Here is an 18,025-nt window from a genome sequence, read left to right as displayed (position 1 = left end):
ATGAAATTGTGGGCTTGATTGGTTGTGTTGTAACTTTTGTTTTTTTTTTGTTTTAGAATTCAAGCTATAAATGTTTTGACAGTGACTTTATCTTGTTTTCTGTGATTTATTTTCAAAAATATCCAAAAACTAAATAATAACTTTAGAAAAACTGATTTTGAGGCTAACATTTTTTTTATTTTCTAAGTTTTTGACTCTAAATTCATTTTTGAAAGCTATTATGGTTGTTTCATAAAAGAGATTTATAAAAATAACTTTTCACAACTTCTACAATCCTTTTCAATCACTCCCTATAATGATCTTTGGCTTACCCTAAATAAATCAACTATACAAACATCATGAAAATTCTTACGTAAATGAGATTTTATATAATGTAATGATACAAATGTCATGTATTCTCCAAACTCATGCATTTTAATATATAACAACACAACACAAATTTTCTTAGAATTGTTAGTATATGTGTTATTTAAAAAAAAAGAAGCAAAAAATTGTGATATAATATATAAGCATATTATATAAAATTTTCATATAAAATTTTGAAATAATGTATAACTAAAGCATACTATATATAATATTTACAAAAGCCAAAAATATTTGAAAAAAAAAATTGAACATGTAAGATGATTTAAAATCTAGTACATTTCTGATATCGTTTGAAATTATATTAATCAATGCTTAACCGGATAACTTTTTACATAATAGAATTATAGAAATAATTATATTATATGAAATGCTGATTAGGTACAAAAAGTGAAATATCACACATAGATAAACTGTTTGATCTAAAATAAAACTCTAAATTAATAGATTAGAGTTTTCAAAAAGAAAAAAATATTTACCAGGAAGTATATATATCTGAGAGTTACATGATCATTGGCTAAGGTTATAAAAATAGGTTTGATTTTTAGGTTGTAAGATATTTAACATTCACTTACAATAATTATTTTGTGATGGCTCAAGAAACATGTAATAACAAGAAATTGTTATAGAGGTCTATCTCATAAAACTAAAACTATAGGAGTGAAAAGCCTAACTAAAAGCCTCTGATTGTTTCTCTTCCAAATCTCATCTTATTACAGAACTAGAAACTACTTAACTTCAGTAACTTCACCTGCTCTACATACACCAACATTGATCCACAATGTATTATTCCTCTTCGTTTGTAATACTCTGCAACAATTCCTTCTCGGTGACTGCAACAAAAAAAAACACATTAAGCACGACGCGTTAGCATATTAATTCAAATAAATTATAAAGTTCAGCATGTTAAAGAAGATAAACCATTTACTTACCCTGTCCCATAGGTGAGGGTCCGGTTTTTTGTAGACTACTATAGTGGTGATCTCCTCCGGATTAGTCATCTCCCACCGACAAGCCGGATGCGGAACCCTATGCCTCGTGTATACACTTACCGTAGTGTTCAATTGCTTGTCAAAATTCGCATCCGACATGTAGAAAACGAATGGTTTTTGGCACGAATTGCGACTCACTGGCCTTGTATTGAATGCATAGGCGGTGTAATCTGCTCTTTTGTACCAGTTCAAGAAAGTTCTAGAAGGCATTTCCATTTCCCGGGGAGAGAACGATCCACGAAACACCTGGACTGCGTATCCCCATGACACTGAAACCGTCCAGCTCTTGTACTTGTCGTAGCATATTGATTGCTGGAGTAGTCCGGCCGAGTCGAGCTGCATCGGTGTGGTTAGTTTTTTGATGGAGCGAACGCGGGTCATGTTTGGGAAGACGGGTTCCACCACATCGAGATGGTGCATTGATACGAACGGTGTCACCGGGTGGGCAGCGAGGAGGCCGAATAAGTTCCCATGGACGTCATACTGCAAGAAGGAAATATATTGTTAAATTGGGACTGTAGCTATCACGCGCTCCATCGCGCGTAGATGAAAAGAGTTACAAGTTTTTAATGATGAACTGACAAAGCGTCTTATTCCGACACATCTAGGAATCTAAACTATAGACAAAGACAGGCGCTAGTCACACGCCGCGTGTTCGTGTACGATTATTCTAATTCAATCTCTTTGAAATGTTCTGCTCCAATAAATTAATGATAATCAACCAAAGTATAGAACAATTCAAGTTTTGTAAAATGATGCTTTGTTATTTTAACTTGTCATTTCCAATGGTGTAACTTCTGGTCGGCTGTTTTAAAAATGGTTTTAGTAGCTAATTATTACTGCTAATCAGACACGACTCCAATCTCCATAAATAAACTAATGAAACTGAGCTAAATAAGTAAAATGCCAAATAAACTTGAATGCAACACAACTGCCAAAGTTTGCTAAAACTCCCAGTACCTTAATCTGTTAACCTCCAATTTTGGAACTTGTTTTTGTTTAACCTCTAGAATGTTATTCCCTCCGTTTATAATTGTAAGTAGTTTGGCTTAAAATCACAAATATTAAAAATGTTAATATTTTTATAAAAATATTATTTAATCAATTAATTTAACAAATTATAAAAAAAAATTAACATTATTTTATTGGTCACAAAATATACAATAAATGAAAAATGTATTAAATATGTAAACTATTTATATTGTGAAACAAAAAAAAAATTCCATAAAACTATTTGCAATTAGAAACAGAGGGCGTAGCAGATTCATTGGCCCTAGTCTGTGAACCATTATACAGAATCAAACTCTTGGAATTACCCATGACACTAAGAAACAAAAAAACCTGAAAGTTTCGACTTTAACCAAGCAAAAGGCATAAAAATTCATTTAAACTAAAAGATCAATCAATTGACAATTTCAATAATTTTTTCCTTTCTAAGGCGAACCTACTTGTGATCAACCAATATAAGCATTAATACCCATTAAACAAAAGTTGCAGAGTTCAAAGTTAGAAAGATTCTTACTTGATGAAAACCTTGCTCCTTAGTCAATGGAACTCCAAGCTCAGCCATACAAGCTTGTATACGATCATCGGAACCGTACAAAGCCGGATACCTCCGTATACACCGATCCTGAATCTTGCTCAAAGCCACAGCCAACGGATAGCTAATAGCGAAACCACCTCCACCGTAAGCCATCCCATAAGAAAAGAAAATGTTCTGTAGATGAGATTCCGACAAGCTCCCGATGTAATACATCTGCTCGTGGTCGTACTTCCTCAGAACCCTAATCAGATTATCCGTGACGAACACCGTGTCGTCATCGCCCATCACGAACCACCTCACGCTCTTCCTCGAATCAGAATCAAGATGCTTGAGCGTCTCGGAGATGATCCTCGAGAGTCGTATCGCTGATCTGCTTCCTTTCTTATTGGTGTAAGGAAACGACGACGTGTCGCCGGAGATTCTGATCGGAGGGAGGCTTTCTTGATCTCCGGCGTCTGTTATTACCTCCTTGTCTAACCACACGTAGCCTCTCATCTTCTTGGGTTCGAACCAAATCTTGATATACTCTTTCCTCTGTTTCCACAGCTTCGACGAGGCAGCAATCCCGAACACCACGTGGTTTAGATCCGTCGCTTGGTTCTCCGGCGCAATCGCCTGGACCGCCTTTTTCTCTGGCCTTGGTAGGAGAATGGTCTCGGAGGTAAGATCATGGCAAGGGCGTGAAGTGGAGACGATTTTGAGAGTGTAGATGATGTAAGTGACGGAGATGAAGAGGATGAGCCAGATCATTAGTTTTCCAGCCGGTCGGATCATGGAAACACCCGACGAGTCTTTTTGGTTTCCTTTCATTCAATCTTTTTCTTGGAAACAGAAAGACAAAACGTCGAGAAACTCTTGAGGAGAACAAACCGACAAAAGTGGGTTTTGGTTCTTCTCCTCGTAATAAATTGTTTTTTAATTGAAACTAGATTTAGATACCATACGAGGAAAAGCTGAAGAAAAATTTGTGAGTTTTTTTGGTGTCTCTCAGGGTAGAGAGAGAAAGAGTGATGAGGTTGAGAGAATACGCGTACGCAGATGCTCTCCCTCTACAAGGTAGAAATTAGAAAGTACAAACTCTGAAACCAAAAGATGGAAATAAATGATAAAAGTAAAAGGGAGAATTTGTGAAATAACTAAAAAAATAAACAAAATTAGATTTCTAAAGTGAAATAGAGAGATAGGAAGAAAAAGGGAGAGAGAGGAGAGTAAATGATAAAAGTAAAAGGGAGAATTTGTGAAATAACTAAAAAAATAAACATTTAAATTTGAAATCATTGTCTTCCTCCGAGAGAAGAGAGAAAAGAGAGAGATCCCTGCCGTGAGAATCTTTCCGGCCGATGGAGTGGGCTCTTTTAGCCACCGTCGGTCGGGTTTCTCTATCGTGTTAGTTGTTTAGGTTTCTTTTTCTTTCCTTTCCGTTTCGGTTTTTTTGAGTTAATCTTTTGCTTCCGTCGTCGCATCTCTCTTAGAGTGGACGGTCGGCTTTGGTTCGCCGCTGTGACCCTTTCCGTCAAAGGGGAACAGTCGGTTCTAGCTTGTGAAAGTGGTGGAGGCTCGGTTATGCTCCGCGGTGAGGTTGAAATTGTGGATGGAGATGTTGTGGGAGGAGATCTCGGGGGAAGCTCGATGATGCTCTCTTGTGGTAAAGGTTTGATAGCCGGTGAAGTCTTCCGGTGAGGGGACGATGGTTCTCGATTCACGTGTCTAGGGCTTGAAGCGGTTCAAAGTCGGAGGAGATCTCGAGGTTCGATGAAAACTCCGGCGTGAAGAGATTGCGGTGGAGAACGGTGATGGGTTCGTTAGGAGGTTTGATGGTCTCTGAGCTCCGACGAACGAAGTGTTCTTTGGTGTGGCTCTGGCGGTGTAGTGTCGGAGGCGGTCGAATTGCAGCGGTGGCGAGCGAGTTGAAGCGGTGAAGACGCGTGTTGCGTGAACAGAGCAGATCCTTCCACGTGTCTGATCCAGCGCCTCGCCGTGATTTCCGCTAGAGCGGTTCCCGAAGTGTCGGTGGAGACTCTGGGTTTTGGGCTGTGGCCCATTTGCTGTTTTTTGTTGTTGTTGTCCGTTTACTTTTCTGGGCTTTGTGCATTTTGTAAGGTTATGGGCTTCGGCCTTGTCACTATTGGACTTCGGGCTTTTAATATATTATCAATTTGGAAAAAAAACTAAAAAAATAAACAAAATTAGATTTCTAAAGTGAAAGTAGAGAGATAGGAAGAAAAAGGAAGAGAGAGAAGAGTATTATGGTTACTTAGATCATCCTCATCTCCACTCCATATTCTATTCCATTTATAGAGTAAATGGAGTGAAAACGGAGTAATGAACAAAAAATAAAAGCATTACTCTATAAATGGAGTAATGTTTTTATTTTTGGGAAATTAAACCATGTAGCGTCCAAACAAATTATAATTAAGCCACTCACCAATTGCCCTACCTTTTTCATGTTCCCCTTAAATTATATGTATTATTACCATATTACTCTTGAAAGAAACTGGGAAAGCCTGCTAAATAAAAAAAAAAATTAAACCCACTTTTTAGGTAAAGCATTGTGGCTCTTCAAGAATCACACCTTTTCTACACAGTAACTCATAATCAATAAAAGAGGACGAAGTTGAATAGTTTCACATCAGAGCCTCGCCTCTTCTTGTCCCCTACTTTACTACGGCGAGAATTTTCATAAGAGAAGTCGTTTTGGGTGAGGGATCGTCTACGGTAAAGTAAGTAGTTGTCGAAATCACAAGATGACCCGAGGAAGTGAACCGGCGATTAGATTTCCGGTCTCAGTAATCAATTCGAGTTGATATCTTGATTTTCAACCCCGTAACCATATCGTAAGTTTCTTTTTGGTTTAGGCTTGAAATTTTCTCTGTTCGTCATACTCATCTGTTTAATGCGAATGGGGATAGTGATTTAAGAATGAAAAATCATTTTTGCGATAAAAAAGTTTAGTTCTGTGTGAAATGGAGTATCTTATGGAACATGTGCTATTTGAAATGGAAAACTTAGTTTTAGAAACTGTTTATGTGTCATTCCATTCCTCTGCTATTTATGAAGAATTTTATCAGAACTAATATACAATTTGCTTTTCATTCCATCTGACCATCTGTTTCATTTCATATATATAAATTATATATTATATTAGATGGTATAATTCTAATTGCATATGTTACTTTTTCACTCTCATATGCTATTTTGGATTGACACAAATAAATATTTAACCTAAGCATAAAGTAATTCATATACTAGTAAACTAACGTGTGTCTTCATTTTCATTGTGTTCTTCAGATATGACATGGATGAGTTGGAAGGGTAATAGTATTTGTATACTATTTTTATGAAATGGAACGGACTGTCTTTCTTTCAAATTTGGTTCTTATTTGTCATGTTTATTAATATATAATGTACTACTTAGTAAGTTATATTTCATTTGATGCTTGAAAGAGAGGATTCAATCTTGTTTGTTGTTGTTTATCTTTATTTATTTCGCCACACTCAATCTGAAGTTGGTGTAGGCATTATCTCTTTCCATGCAATCATAAACACTTCAAAATTTGAACAATATATATATATATATATATATATATATATATATATATATATATATATATATATATATATATATATATATATATATATATATACATACTACTGTACTATATCGTTTGTCACCTTTTCTATTCTATATGCTCCTTTAGAATTGAAATGCATGTTACTCGCATTTCAAAATTTGGGTTTAGTTTATAAAAGATTGTGTTTGACATTGGATTAGGGTTTCTATTTCCATGTAGGGTTTAGTAATTAGTGGTTAGGGTTTACTTTATGGAAGATTGGGGTTGACATTGGACTATGGTTTATATTTCCGTATAGAGTTACTGATTAGTTGATAGGGTTTAGTTTATGTATGATTGGGATTGACATTGGGCAAGAATTATCACCTTCCATGAAGGCATAGCCATATCAACATTTGAGAAATATGTTAAGATGATTTTTAGATTGTAACTATATTTTTACCTTTTCTATTATATATGTCTTATATTTAATGGTAATGTATCCTCTCTTTCCTAAGTTACTACCAATTCACCTCTATAATATCATGAACTTCATCACCTATATTATTTCGGCTATAAAATTTGTTCTTTCTCTTATCATGCACTCCATTGCAAAAAGTAGTAGTGAACATTATACTCATGATCGATAATTTCTATTTCATCGGTTTCAAATGGAATAATTTTGGAACCAATTAGTCATATACTACGCCATTAATATGGATTAACCTGGAATTAACTGACAGTGTAAATAAATGGGATACACCATTTAATTAATAGTGTTGTATAGTATCCACACATTTTACAGTGAAGAATGTGTGATTCGAAATAAATCTGATACATACATTGTGTTTCGATAGTGTAAGTATGCCACAAAAATATCAACGTCACTTTTTTTTCACTTGCAACTGGATACATGCTAAGGAAAAGGGTAAAACCGGATGGTTTATGGCACAAGTGTCTGACATTACATTATGTCAAAATCATGGTCATTCACCTAATTTGCCTCTCAAATATAGCTAGTACGCAAATAAGCCCTTTATTTTTTGTTCACAACTCCATTTCCCACTCCATTTACTCTATAAATGGAGTAAAATATGGAGTAGGGATGGATATGCTCTTATCTGATTTGGGTTTTTTCTTTGGTTATAGGGTGCAATTTTCCAAATAAAAATGGGATTTTGTTGTTCTTGGTTTATAATAAATAACCTATTTTATGAGAAAAACACTAGAATAACACGGAACCAAGTTTTTGTTACAAAATAGCATCACAAGAACTCAAGAAGGAAAATGAACAAAAACGTTTTATCGAAGGGTAAATATGCATTTATAACTCTTGGGTTAACTAATCTAAGATTTAGGGTTTAGAGTTAAGGGGTGGGTTTTAGGGATGTATTCAAATTTTTAAAAATTAAAATTTACAAAACAAAAATGTGTTAGTTTGGTCATTTTATTTTTTGAGTGCTATTTTGTGACGAAAACTTAAAAAATGCTATTTAAGAGAATTGCCCTTTTTATTATAAATGATAAAGAATAAAAATGAAATTTATGTTCTGTTAAAAACTCTTTGTAGGTGAAGAAGAACCAATAATGTTAAATGTTTGTGTAAAATGTGAAATTTCACTGATTTACTATGAACAAAGCGGTTCAAAGGATGGAAGAAAAAAGAGCGGTCGGATCTTTTATTTTCTATGTGTTCCATTTTTCTTAGGCTGGCATCATGGATCACATTAGTTTGTATTATTGGATGAATAATAGTATTCTTACATGTCTGACTTTATACAGAGAGACCTACCTACATACATAGTAAAAAAATATACAGAAATTAATATTGCGTAATTACAGAGAGTAAATATTTATGTTTATATATCTTCTCACGCCTCTTTAAGACAGACGGGTGTGAGTGGAGGTCGATCTTGATAGAGAGACTGTCAAAGCGAGCACGAAGAAGTGGCTTAGTAAGTGCATCAGCTAGTTGATTCAGTTGTGATGATATGAGAGACTAGCAGTGCCACTCTGAATGTATCCTCGAAAAAAATGATAATCCAGTGCTATATGTATCATACAAGAATGCAATACCGGACTCGCATCAAGCTAGTTATCACCTATATTATCACATTAGATGGTTGGTGTTGTGGCAACTGTGATGCCAAGCTCCATATGAGTGATATGGTCCAGGAAACTTCAATTGTTGTGTTTGCAAGAGATCGACATTCAACTTCAATCGCCCATTTGTTTCTTTGAAGACCATGCCACCGGATGTTGTCCAATGTATACAATGTAAGCGCATGTGGAGACGGTGAAGGTATGAAGAGTTGGGGTGTTGTTAGCATGGAAGAAGACACCTCAGTTTGGTGTGCCAGAGAGATAGCGCATGATCCGTTTCACCGCTGTCCAATTTTCATTCGTAGGCCGGTGCATGAACTCAGACATTTTGTTCACCGAGATGTCCGGCCGCGTTAAGGATATGTATTGCAAACTGCCGACAAATCATCTGTATTCCCTTGGGTCACCTAGAGGAGTGCTTGTGAGAAGGATCATGTTAGACGTGGAGCAGAGTGGCGTGGCTACAAATTTCGCATTCTTCATGTTTGTGCGATGAAGGAGATCTGCAATATAACGTTCTTGAGAAAGGTGGAGTCCAGAAGAAGTATGTGTGCATTCAACACCAAGAAAATATGTAAGATCACCAGTCTTTTAATGAAAAGCGATGAGATAAGAAAGCGATAAACCGTGTATGTGTTGTTGGCTGTTCCCAATGACGATAATATCATCAACCTGTACGAGCATATACAGGATAATGCCACTGTTCTTGAAGATGAAGAGAGATGCATCTTCCAAGGAGTTTTTAAAACCGGACTGAAGGAGGAAAGTGCGTAACTCATTGTACCAGGCACGAGGTGCTTGTTTGAGACCATAAATGGTCTTGCGTAACTTGCAGACAGCCATTGGGTTGTCTTTATCCAGGAAACCGGTTGGCTGCATCATATATACTTCATCATCGAGATGTCCTTGAAGAAAGGTTGTGGTGACATCAAGCTGTTTTAGAGGCCAGTTACAAGTTACTGCTGTGCTGAGAACAATGCAAATAGCTACTGGCGTAACCACCAGACTGAATGTGTCATTATAGTCAATGCCAGGAACTTGGTTGTATCCTTTCGCAACTAGTCGAGCCTTGTAGTGTTCTATGGTACCACCAGCACGTCTTTTTATAGTGAAGTGTGAAGTGAACACCCACCTGCAGTCAATAACGTAATATAAAAATTAATTTCATCGATCATGGCTTTGCATCAATATGGGGTTTTAAAAACTTCTGCTATTGAAGTGCGAATTGTTGTAGGTGGTGATGGAGACACTTGAGTATGGAGACTAAGTTTTTGAATCGGCTTGGGAGTTCTATTGCTTGTGCGCCGTGGTGGGATCACTTGAGTTGCTGGTGGTGGTGCAGGCTGTCCTATTTGCTCGCTGACTTGTTGTTGTTCCAGTGAAGGAAGGTTTGTTTCAGCATGCAGTATTGTGGTCTCTGTTGTAGTCGTATCAGAGGGCATCCCAGCAATGTTTTGTGGTGGTGCTTGTTGTTGTTGTAGAACTGGCTGATGTAGTGGTGCTGGAGCTGTCTGATGTTGTAGTGATGCATCAGATGGTGCTGGTGGTGCTGGAGGCATGGTACCTGCAATAGGAACAACAGAGACAACAGAAAAAAAGACACTGGAGGATCCATTTCATTAGTTATTTTGTTACACATAGCAGAAGTTGGTGTTGCAAACAGGAAAAAGATTCATGAAAAAATACATGTTTTGATGTGTAAACTCGAGTTGTTTCTCTGTCTAGACAGAATAAGCACTTTTGAGTAATGGGATATCCTAAGAATACATATGGTTTTGATCAAGCATCTAATTTACGAGATGTATAAGGCTTGACCCACGAGAATCATAAACATCCAAAGATACATAGCTTTTGAAAATTCGGAGGTTAACCATGTAAAGACTGATAGGGGATTTGAAAATTCAATGTTTGAGATGGCACCCTATTTATTAGATAGACAACAGCAGTAAAGGCAAATGGCAAGTACGTCTGAGGTATGGATGCATGAGATAATAGGGCGAGGCCCGCTTCGACAATATGTCGATGTTTGCATTTTGCAATACCATTATGCTTGAGCGTATAAGGCAGACTGGTTATATGAGAAATTCAATTGAACGTTAAGAAGACAGCAAGACCAACGTACTCGCCCCCATTGTCCGTATAAAGAGTTAGAAGCTTTTGACGAAATTGATTTTCGACCAAAACTTTGAACTTTGTAAGAACTTCAAAAACATCATATTTCTATTTGAAGGATACAACCAAGTGTATCGAGTTAAATGATCAACAAAAAGAACGTAGTATTTAAAACAGTCTAGAGAAAATATCAGAGAAGTCAGATCCAAGAAAACAACATGAAGAGGATGAGTGGTTTGTAAAGTCGAATTTGCAAAAGGTAATTTGTGCATTTTATTAATAAAGTAAGCATTTCAAGGATGAGAAAGCAAAACATTTGAAGAAATAGGTAAATCAAATTGAGAAACAACTTTTTGAAAATAGAAGAAGTAGGATGTCCCAAACGTGAGTATCAATCCGTCATAGTAGTTTTAACAACTGAAGAAAATGAAAGAGAAGGAGACTGCAAAGTAGATAGTTTTGGCCAAGTCTCTCACCTGGAAGTATGTAGGAGTAAACGTAACAATAACACCATTTGTTTTGCACAGTTGGAAAACATAGATCAAATTATTATCTACCGATGGAACACATAAAACTTGATTAAGAAAGAAAGGTTTAGTTTAAGATGGTAGAGAAGAAGAACCAGAATGGAACATGTGAAGGCCTGAACCGTCGCCTAAAAAACCAGCATCACCGCCACTGTATGGGTTGTGCAGTGAGAGATTGGCGAGGTCGGATGTCATGTCATATGACGCTCCAGAGTCCAGGAGCCAAGTAGAGCTGTCTGACATCATTGCTGGGTTTGCACGGAGCTGCCAGTGGGAGTTTGTTGGTGCCGCTGACCAATGTGGTTGTTGCATAGGTGTGGATGACCACTGGGGTGCTGGAGCACTTCCTTTGACAATATTAAACTCAGTATAGTATCTAGCACTGTGCCCTTGTACCCCACATGCTTGGCAACAACCCAAGTAAAGCTTTGAAAAGCATTGTTGCTGACGATTATTAAGTTGGTGTTGCGTTGTTGCTGATTGCGGTTATGGTGCTGGTGTTGTGACTATGGACGAGTGTCTGTAGCATTGTCTACAATGGAAAGAGGTGTAGTAGACTGAGTGGTGACTATCATGGCTTCCCGATTCAACAACTGTTCATGAAGTTCTTGAAAGGAGATGGGGCAATTTCTTGCATTGACATCATCAACTTCAGGCTTATAATCTTAACCAAATCCAGCGAGGATCTGTTCAGTAAGGTCTTTGTGATCCATTAGTACTCCAAGTTGCAAAAGTTCATCTGATTTGGTCTTGATGCCACGAAGATACTCATTGATTGTTTGTGTGTCTTTAACAAAAGCTCAAATCTTTAGTCGGAGTTGGCGAAGGTGGCCTCGTATTAGATTACCGAATGTTGCAGCAAGGAGATCCCAAACGTCTTTAGAGGTGGTGGAACTGGTTGAACATTGAAAGAGATCGCACAGATGAAAGCAGAATACAGTAGACGATCTTGTCAACACCAAGGAGCAAAGGCTGAATTTGGGTATGCGATACTTCATTCATGACTGTTTCGGACTGAGCATCATTGGAGGAGTCAATGAACTGGTGAAGTTCATGGCCTTCAAGAAAGGCACGGGCTTGGCGGCTCCACATGAGATAATTCTCATTGGTAAGTTTTGTAACACTCGTTATATTGACGGAAAGCAGAGTAATTTATAGGTTTTTAGCATTGAAAACTGATGTTCTCTCAGCCATAGATTCCGAACTCATCGTTTATGGTGGTAAAAGAAATAGAGGATAGAAGAAGAAAGATGACAGCTAAAGAGAGAAAAAGAGGTGTTAACCTAGGTATGCTCTGATACCATATTTAGTTTGTATTATTGGATGAATAATAGTACGGTTACATGTCTGATTTTTTACAAAGAGACCTACCTTCCTACATGGTAAGCAAATATACAGAACTCAATATAGCGTAATTACAGAGATGGAATATATATGTTTCAATATTTTATCAGATCACACTGGCAAATTCATGTGTCACGTGCTATTCTTGTCACCCAATTGTCAAATGATATAAGAGAAATGGCAGTGAATATACAAGAGTAACACGCAAATTTGCAAGGATCGATTTTCAACTTTACAAGTGACGTTTTCTATTAATGGCTTTATTACCCCTATCATCCTATATCGCAGCCTAATATGTAATAACATTTTCGAAAACCCTATATTCTCTTTAATTATTACACGTGATTAGAGAGACAACGCTCATCACTACACACTATACACTCTTATGGCCGAAATACCTATTTCCTCTCTATTACTTACTTTGGTTATCTCATCTCTATTACTCACCTATCTTCATAGTTTTCTTCCTCTTCTCTCACAATCTCTTCGAGTTCTCCGATGAAGCCATTGTTCACAAAAAACTCATCAATCTCTCTCAATCTCCTTGATATTCCTGCAAACCATGTTCGACGGATCCTCTCAGTCGGTAGTTTCTTCTTTATTAATCTCGTTTTATAATGGTAAGCATTTTCCTTCCTTTTATCATTTGAATTGAATCAATTTCATGAATTAGGACAAACACACGCTTCACATACTTGCCAAGCTCAGGTTTTGATTCCATTGAATCCTCTGTTGGCAAATATGGAGACCCCAACTTTACCATTTTGTATTTTTGCAGCTTGTGAGGAGCCTGTTGGTCTAAGAGTCACTCCGTACCACAAACCAGGAGGTCTTAGGCACATACTAGACACTCTGGAGGCACACGAAATTGATGTTATGAAGAGTTCACATTTCTGTAAGTTCTTAGAGCTCATGGATCAGACACCATTCTCTGGTCGTCTAGGAAGATACATGCTATCAAGTCAGCTGAAAGTCCGCAAGAAGTATGAGGCCTGGTTCCTATATGCTGAGAACCCAATTAGATTGGTTGAGAGAGTTCACCATTGTAACTGGTATGCCGTGCTGTAAATACCCAAGACCTCCGACGAAGGAAGGAAATGAAGAATCTCAAAAATGAACAGCCGTACTACAGTTTACTTTTTGGGATGCTTAAATAAGTATGTGTATCATGTGTCATTAGGATGCTCACGCGCAAGACAGTCACCACAACAGAGATCAGGATAAAGTATGTACTACTCGCTATGCTTGCATATGTGATACTGCCCACCACTCACGTTGCCAAAATTTTTTTTGAACATGCCGAGAGGATCAAGAACCTTGATGATTTCTTCGTGTATCCATGGGGTCGTGTCTCCTTCGAGATGCTTATTAGCACTCCTTTCCAATATTATATTTGTTTTGAACACACCCTTCGAATATTACATATCATCCACTTTTAGTTGTCATTCCCCTTTTTGAAAGATTTAAATTTTGCCTCTTTTCCATTCTTTCAAATTATCTAACAAATCTGTCGAGCCATTCATCAATATGTTCCCTTCATCTAAAGATTTTACCACCACATCAACAAAACGGAATCGACTTGCTTCAAAGTGAAAACCATTTATGTTTTTCCAAATATAATAAATGATCCATTGCCATATTTTTCCAAGTGCTTTGTCGATTCGTAATTTTGTTACTCAAACACAAGAAGTATTGAATATTCACGAAAAATTGAAGAAGTATGAAACCCACCTTTCGGATATGGGATGTTAGATATCACTCATGTCTGTCTTGCAACAGTGCAAAGAAGAAGCATGTGATTAATTGAATCGTAACTTACCATACACTTCACATTAATCATCAATCTTCACTCCTTTTAAGATAATAAGATCAACCACATAAAAAACCTTCCTTAGTGCTTTCCATAAGAAATAAAATTTCAAATTCCAGACACGGTCGTTATTCTCATTAATGGATGATAATGTTTCTGCCTCACATGAACTTCTGATTCTTTCTCTTGATTAGTTAACCAACGACCCGACAGAACCGAACGTTATCCTACACTTTTGTTGAACTTCCAAGTCCATAAGTCATTCATGTCACTACAAGAAAACACGGCAGATTCGAAGGACAAAACTTTCGTCCGAAGGTTCTGACAGTGTTCCGATGAAATACTGACGATGTACTAAAATAAACATTCGTCGGAATTTCGCCGGGCAATTCTGACAGAATTCTTCCGAAAACAAAGTTGTTGGAATATAGCAAAGAGAATCCGACAAAAATAGCGAGGGGAATATATAACTGTTATGCGATCATTTTAAATGGTTTTAATTTTTTCAATCCCTCAGAAATTAATTGGAATTTTATGACGACATTTTGAGGAATCTTTTGACCGTTGATAATATTTTGACTGTTGCAAACTTCCGACGAATTTTCTAAAAATTCCGAGGGGGTTTCGACGAAAGAAATTTGACCGCTATATAGCCGTTTATGTAATGAATATCCGATGGTTTCCGAAAATATCCTTATTCTTTCGTCGAAATATCATCGAAAAACTGTTGGAACTGTCGGCAATTTCTTTTATAAATACGAGCTCACCTCCTTACTACATTCATTCTTCATTCTCTCTTTACCCTATTCAATCACTGCAAATCCGGAAAAAAATTATGTCTTCTGATAAAAATGTTATATATATATAGAATATTTACATAGTTAATAAAATCTGTGAAATATATATATATATATATATATATAATATATATAATATATATATATATATATATTCTAACTACAGAAAAAAGTTTCACAGATTTTTATTAACTATGTAAATATTTTTATAAATATTATTAAAAACTTTTATAGATATATGAATGTTTTAGAATATTAACAATTCTACAGATAACTATTCTCATTTTTAATTTATAATATTTTGTTTGTATTATTTATATACATAAATTTTCACTATATTTACTTAACAATTGTTATTTTCTTTTGTAGGTCATGAGGCATTCAACGAGAAGGTCATGGATCCTTACACGAAGCAGATCCATGAGTGGAAGCAGCTATGGCTTAGAGGTAAGACACCAAGATTTATTAACTCGACGGTTTGGCAAGGGTTGCAGGTGCATTGGCTGAAGCAGGAGACCATAGATAAATCTCTTAAAAACTTAGCCAACCGGAAGAGCGATCGTGGCGGGAAAGCTGTTTACCTCGGTGCCTGCACTATCTCTTCTAAGGAGGATGAACTTGTAAGTTCTACATATTTTAAAATTTATTTTTATTAATTTATTTATTAATTTTATTTAGGTTGAAGAATTCGAATCCACATTATCTGTTTTATTTCTTCTAAACATGATAATGTCTGCTCTTTCAAATGTGTTGGTAAATGAAATACTCTCTAGGGTTTCCGTCATAACACTGAAAAGATTACATACTATATGAAAATATTGGAACACTTTATCCAAAACCTAAGATTCAGGGAGAAGCAATTCTTAAGCTGCAAAGCAGCCTATGGTTCTCATGCTGCAGGGGCATGAATTGTCACAAGTGTCGATCTAATTATTTCTCCTCCGTTTATAGGTTTAAAGGCAGACTTGAATTATAGGATTCCAATACTAAATCAGAACAAGTTCATATATATACTTTCTCACCGCGAAGGTCTAGTGTTGTTCACCATATACTTGTGGTCTGGAATCTATATAGGGTGGACCTGGTGGATCCAAACAAAACTGGTTACAAGAAAGGCATAAAGTATTCTCTTGTCAAACAATCCTAAAATTCATTCTCTTCAACTCTTTTAAAATCCTAAAATCTAAATATGATGCTACTCTAACATAACTAAATAACACAAGATCAATTATTGAATCAGCATAATTAGAATAAAGAGACAAAAATCAAGGGTTCAAAAATATTATCTTGTCTTCCCAGAACTTTAAAACCTATAAATCTGATGTAAAAAAGTTTAATATAAAAACGGTCAAATAGTTAATAGGTCAAAATACACTGTGGTCAAATTTTAGGCAAAATTAGACCGAAACGTTTCAGAAAATCTTAAAATGTTCTTTTCTCGAATAAATCTGTAGACAGACCAGCTTTCAGTTATACAGGCATAAAATTGCGATATAACCGATGGACCGACCTCACCCTGGTGGTATTGAAAAGAGAAATCAATTCCATGTCTTGTTTCCAAAGTTGAGCTCACTCTCACTGTAGAAAGTTTTTCATATGTTACTAGATTCTGATACATCTGCATAATTATGCATCTTTCATTTCCTTTTGTATCGAGTTCAATCTCTTTTGTTCTAAGTAGACTTAAAACTTGTAAAACTACCAAATAGCACCAAAATACTTCAAAAACACATACTTAACTTGATAAAAGACTCAAACCATAGGATAGAGCTAGTAAAAATACTGATATATCATGTATGTGTAACCATAGTTTATAGAGTTGAATTATAGTATGAAATTTTAATATGACATTTTACTATATTAGATATATATACTAGATAAGAAAATATAAAACAAGCACAAACCACTATAGTATATATTATGTTTATTATTTAACTATCTATTTTGAAAAAATACAAGTACTGTATTTATGAAAACTTTACTGATTACCTTTTATTTTATTAATTACTTTGACAATTTTATTACTATTAAAAGATATCCTAAATGAGAAAGTTGACCATTTTTATGAAGGACTTTGACCTATCTTAGTTTTGTTAAGAAATTTTTCTAAATAATAATTTTGACCATTCTTATTTTCTTAAAAAGATATCCCAAATTGATAAAGTTGACCAATTTTTGGAAATAAATCTAGGGAGAATTACCAATTGTGACTCAAAAACTTGGAGTCAAACCCAAAAGAGTACCCCAACTTGGGTCAAAGCAAAAGTAACTTAAAAGGCTATTGAAATTACAACTATCTCCTTGTGAACAAACAAAAAAACGGATTTTTTTTTACGTTTCTACCCCTCGCAAGTCGTCTGTAAACAGACGACTTGAAAATAAGTCGTCCAGACGACTTTAAGTTAAGTCGTCTGGACAGTTATTCTTAAACATAATTTAAAAATTTTGTAAAAAATATTTTGATAAGTGAAAAATTGGAATTATGTAATTAACATATGTCTTAAGAGATATAAATTAATATATAACAAATTTCAATTGTTTTCAGCCCAGATGAGTGAAAGTAGTGAGTCATGATATTCTTTAGTTTATGTTTCATCAACATATGTTGTAGTATTGTATGTGTTCTTAGGGTTAGATTTTGGAAAGCATTAAAACCGTTTTTGAAAATTTTTAAAATTACCTAGGCGTGTTCATTTCTGTGTATAGTAAACACTATTGAAGTATAATTTGATTTTATAACGTGGTTAGTAAGTTAATTTAGTCATTTTAGTTTAGGGGTTCATTTTAGGGTATTGGACGACTTAATATTTAGTCTTCTGTTCCCAGACGACTAAATATTAGGTCGTCTGATGTACATTATCAGCCAGAATAAGTCGTCTAAAC

At 35.7% G+C, this 18,025-nt stretch overlaps 2 protein-coding genes across 2 annotated transcripts; one reads left to right on the top strand and one right to left on the bottom strand.

The window, feature by feature from the left end:
- Positions 1-920: 920 nt before the first annotated feature.
- LOC108823596 (uncharacterized) lies at positions 921-3,926 on the bottom strand. The gene is made up of 3 exons (XM_018596835.2): positions 2,878-3,926; positions 1,296-1,838; positions 921-1,196 (listed from the first exon to the last, which is right to left on the bottom strand). Exons 1-3 carry the CDS (start codon positions 3,706-3,708, stop codon positions 1,092-1,094), a joined length of 1,479 nt encoding a protein of 492 aa, XP_018452337.2. The 5' UTR covers positions 3,709-3,926; the 3' UTR covers positions 921-1,091.
- On the top strand, positions 3,896-16,050 carry LOC130500142 (uncharacterized). Its single transcript, XM_056994872.1, has 3 exons — positions 3,896-3,954; positions 15,512-15,762; positions 15,916-16,050. The coding sequence occupies exons 1-3, from the start codon at positions 3,909-3,911 to the stop codon at positions 16,048-16,050; spliced, it is 432 nt and encodes a 143-aa protein (XP_056850852.1). The 5' UTR covers positions 3,896-3,908.
- Positions 16,051-18,025: the final 1,975 nt, after the last annotated feature.

The sequence above is a fragment of the Raphanus sativus genome, chromosome 9 (assembly GCF_000801105.2).
Source record: "Raphanus sativus cultivar WK10039 chromosome 9, ASM80110v3, whole genome shotgun sequence".
Lineage (NCBI taxonomy): Eukaryota > Viridiplantae > Streptophyta > Magnoliopsida > Brassicales > Brassicaceae > Raphanus > Raphanus sativus.
The sequence above is the reverse complement of the archived record's forward strand: the minus strand, read 5'-3'. Positions and strand labels throughout refer to the sequence as shown.

Excerpts from the sequence above, each read along its gene's own strand:
- LOC108823596 (XM_018596835.2), bottom strand. The coding sequence starts at position 3,708 with ATGAAAGGAAACCAAAAAGACTCGTCGGGTGTTTCCATGATCCGACCG. Across the intron at positions 1,839-2,877 it reads AGGAGCAAGGTTTTCATCAA|TATGACGTCCATGGGAACTT; the intron begins GTAAGAATCTTT and ends TCCTTCTTGCAG. Across the intron at positions 1,197-1,295 it reads ACCCTCACCTATGGGACAGG|TCACCGAGAAGGAATTGTTG; the intron begins GTAAGTAAATGG and ends TTTTTGTTGCAG.
- LOC130500142 (XM_056994872.1), top strand. The coding sequence starts at position 3,909 with ATGAGGTTGAGAGAATACGCGTACGCAGATGCTCTCCCTCTACAAG. Across the intron at positions 3,955-15,511 it reads AGATGCTCTCCCTCTACAAG|GTCATGAGGCATTCAACGAG; the intron begins GTAGAAATTAGA and ends TTTCTTTTGTAG. Across the intron at positions 15,763-15,915 it reads CTTCTAAGGAGGATGAACTT|GGTTTCCGTCATAACACTGA; the intron begins GTAAGTTCTACA and ends AATACTCTCTAG.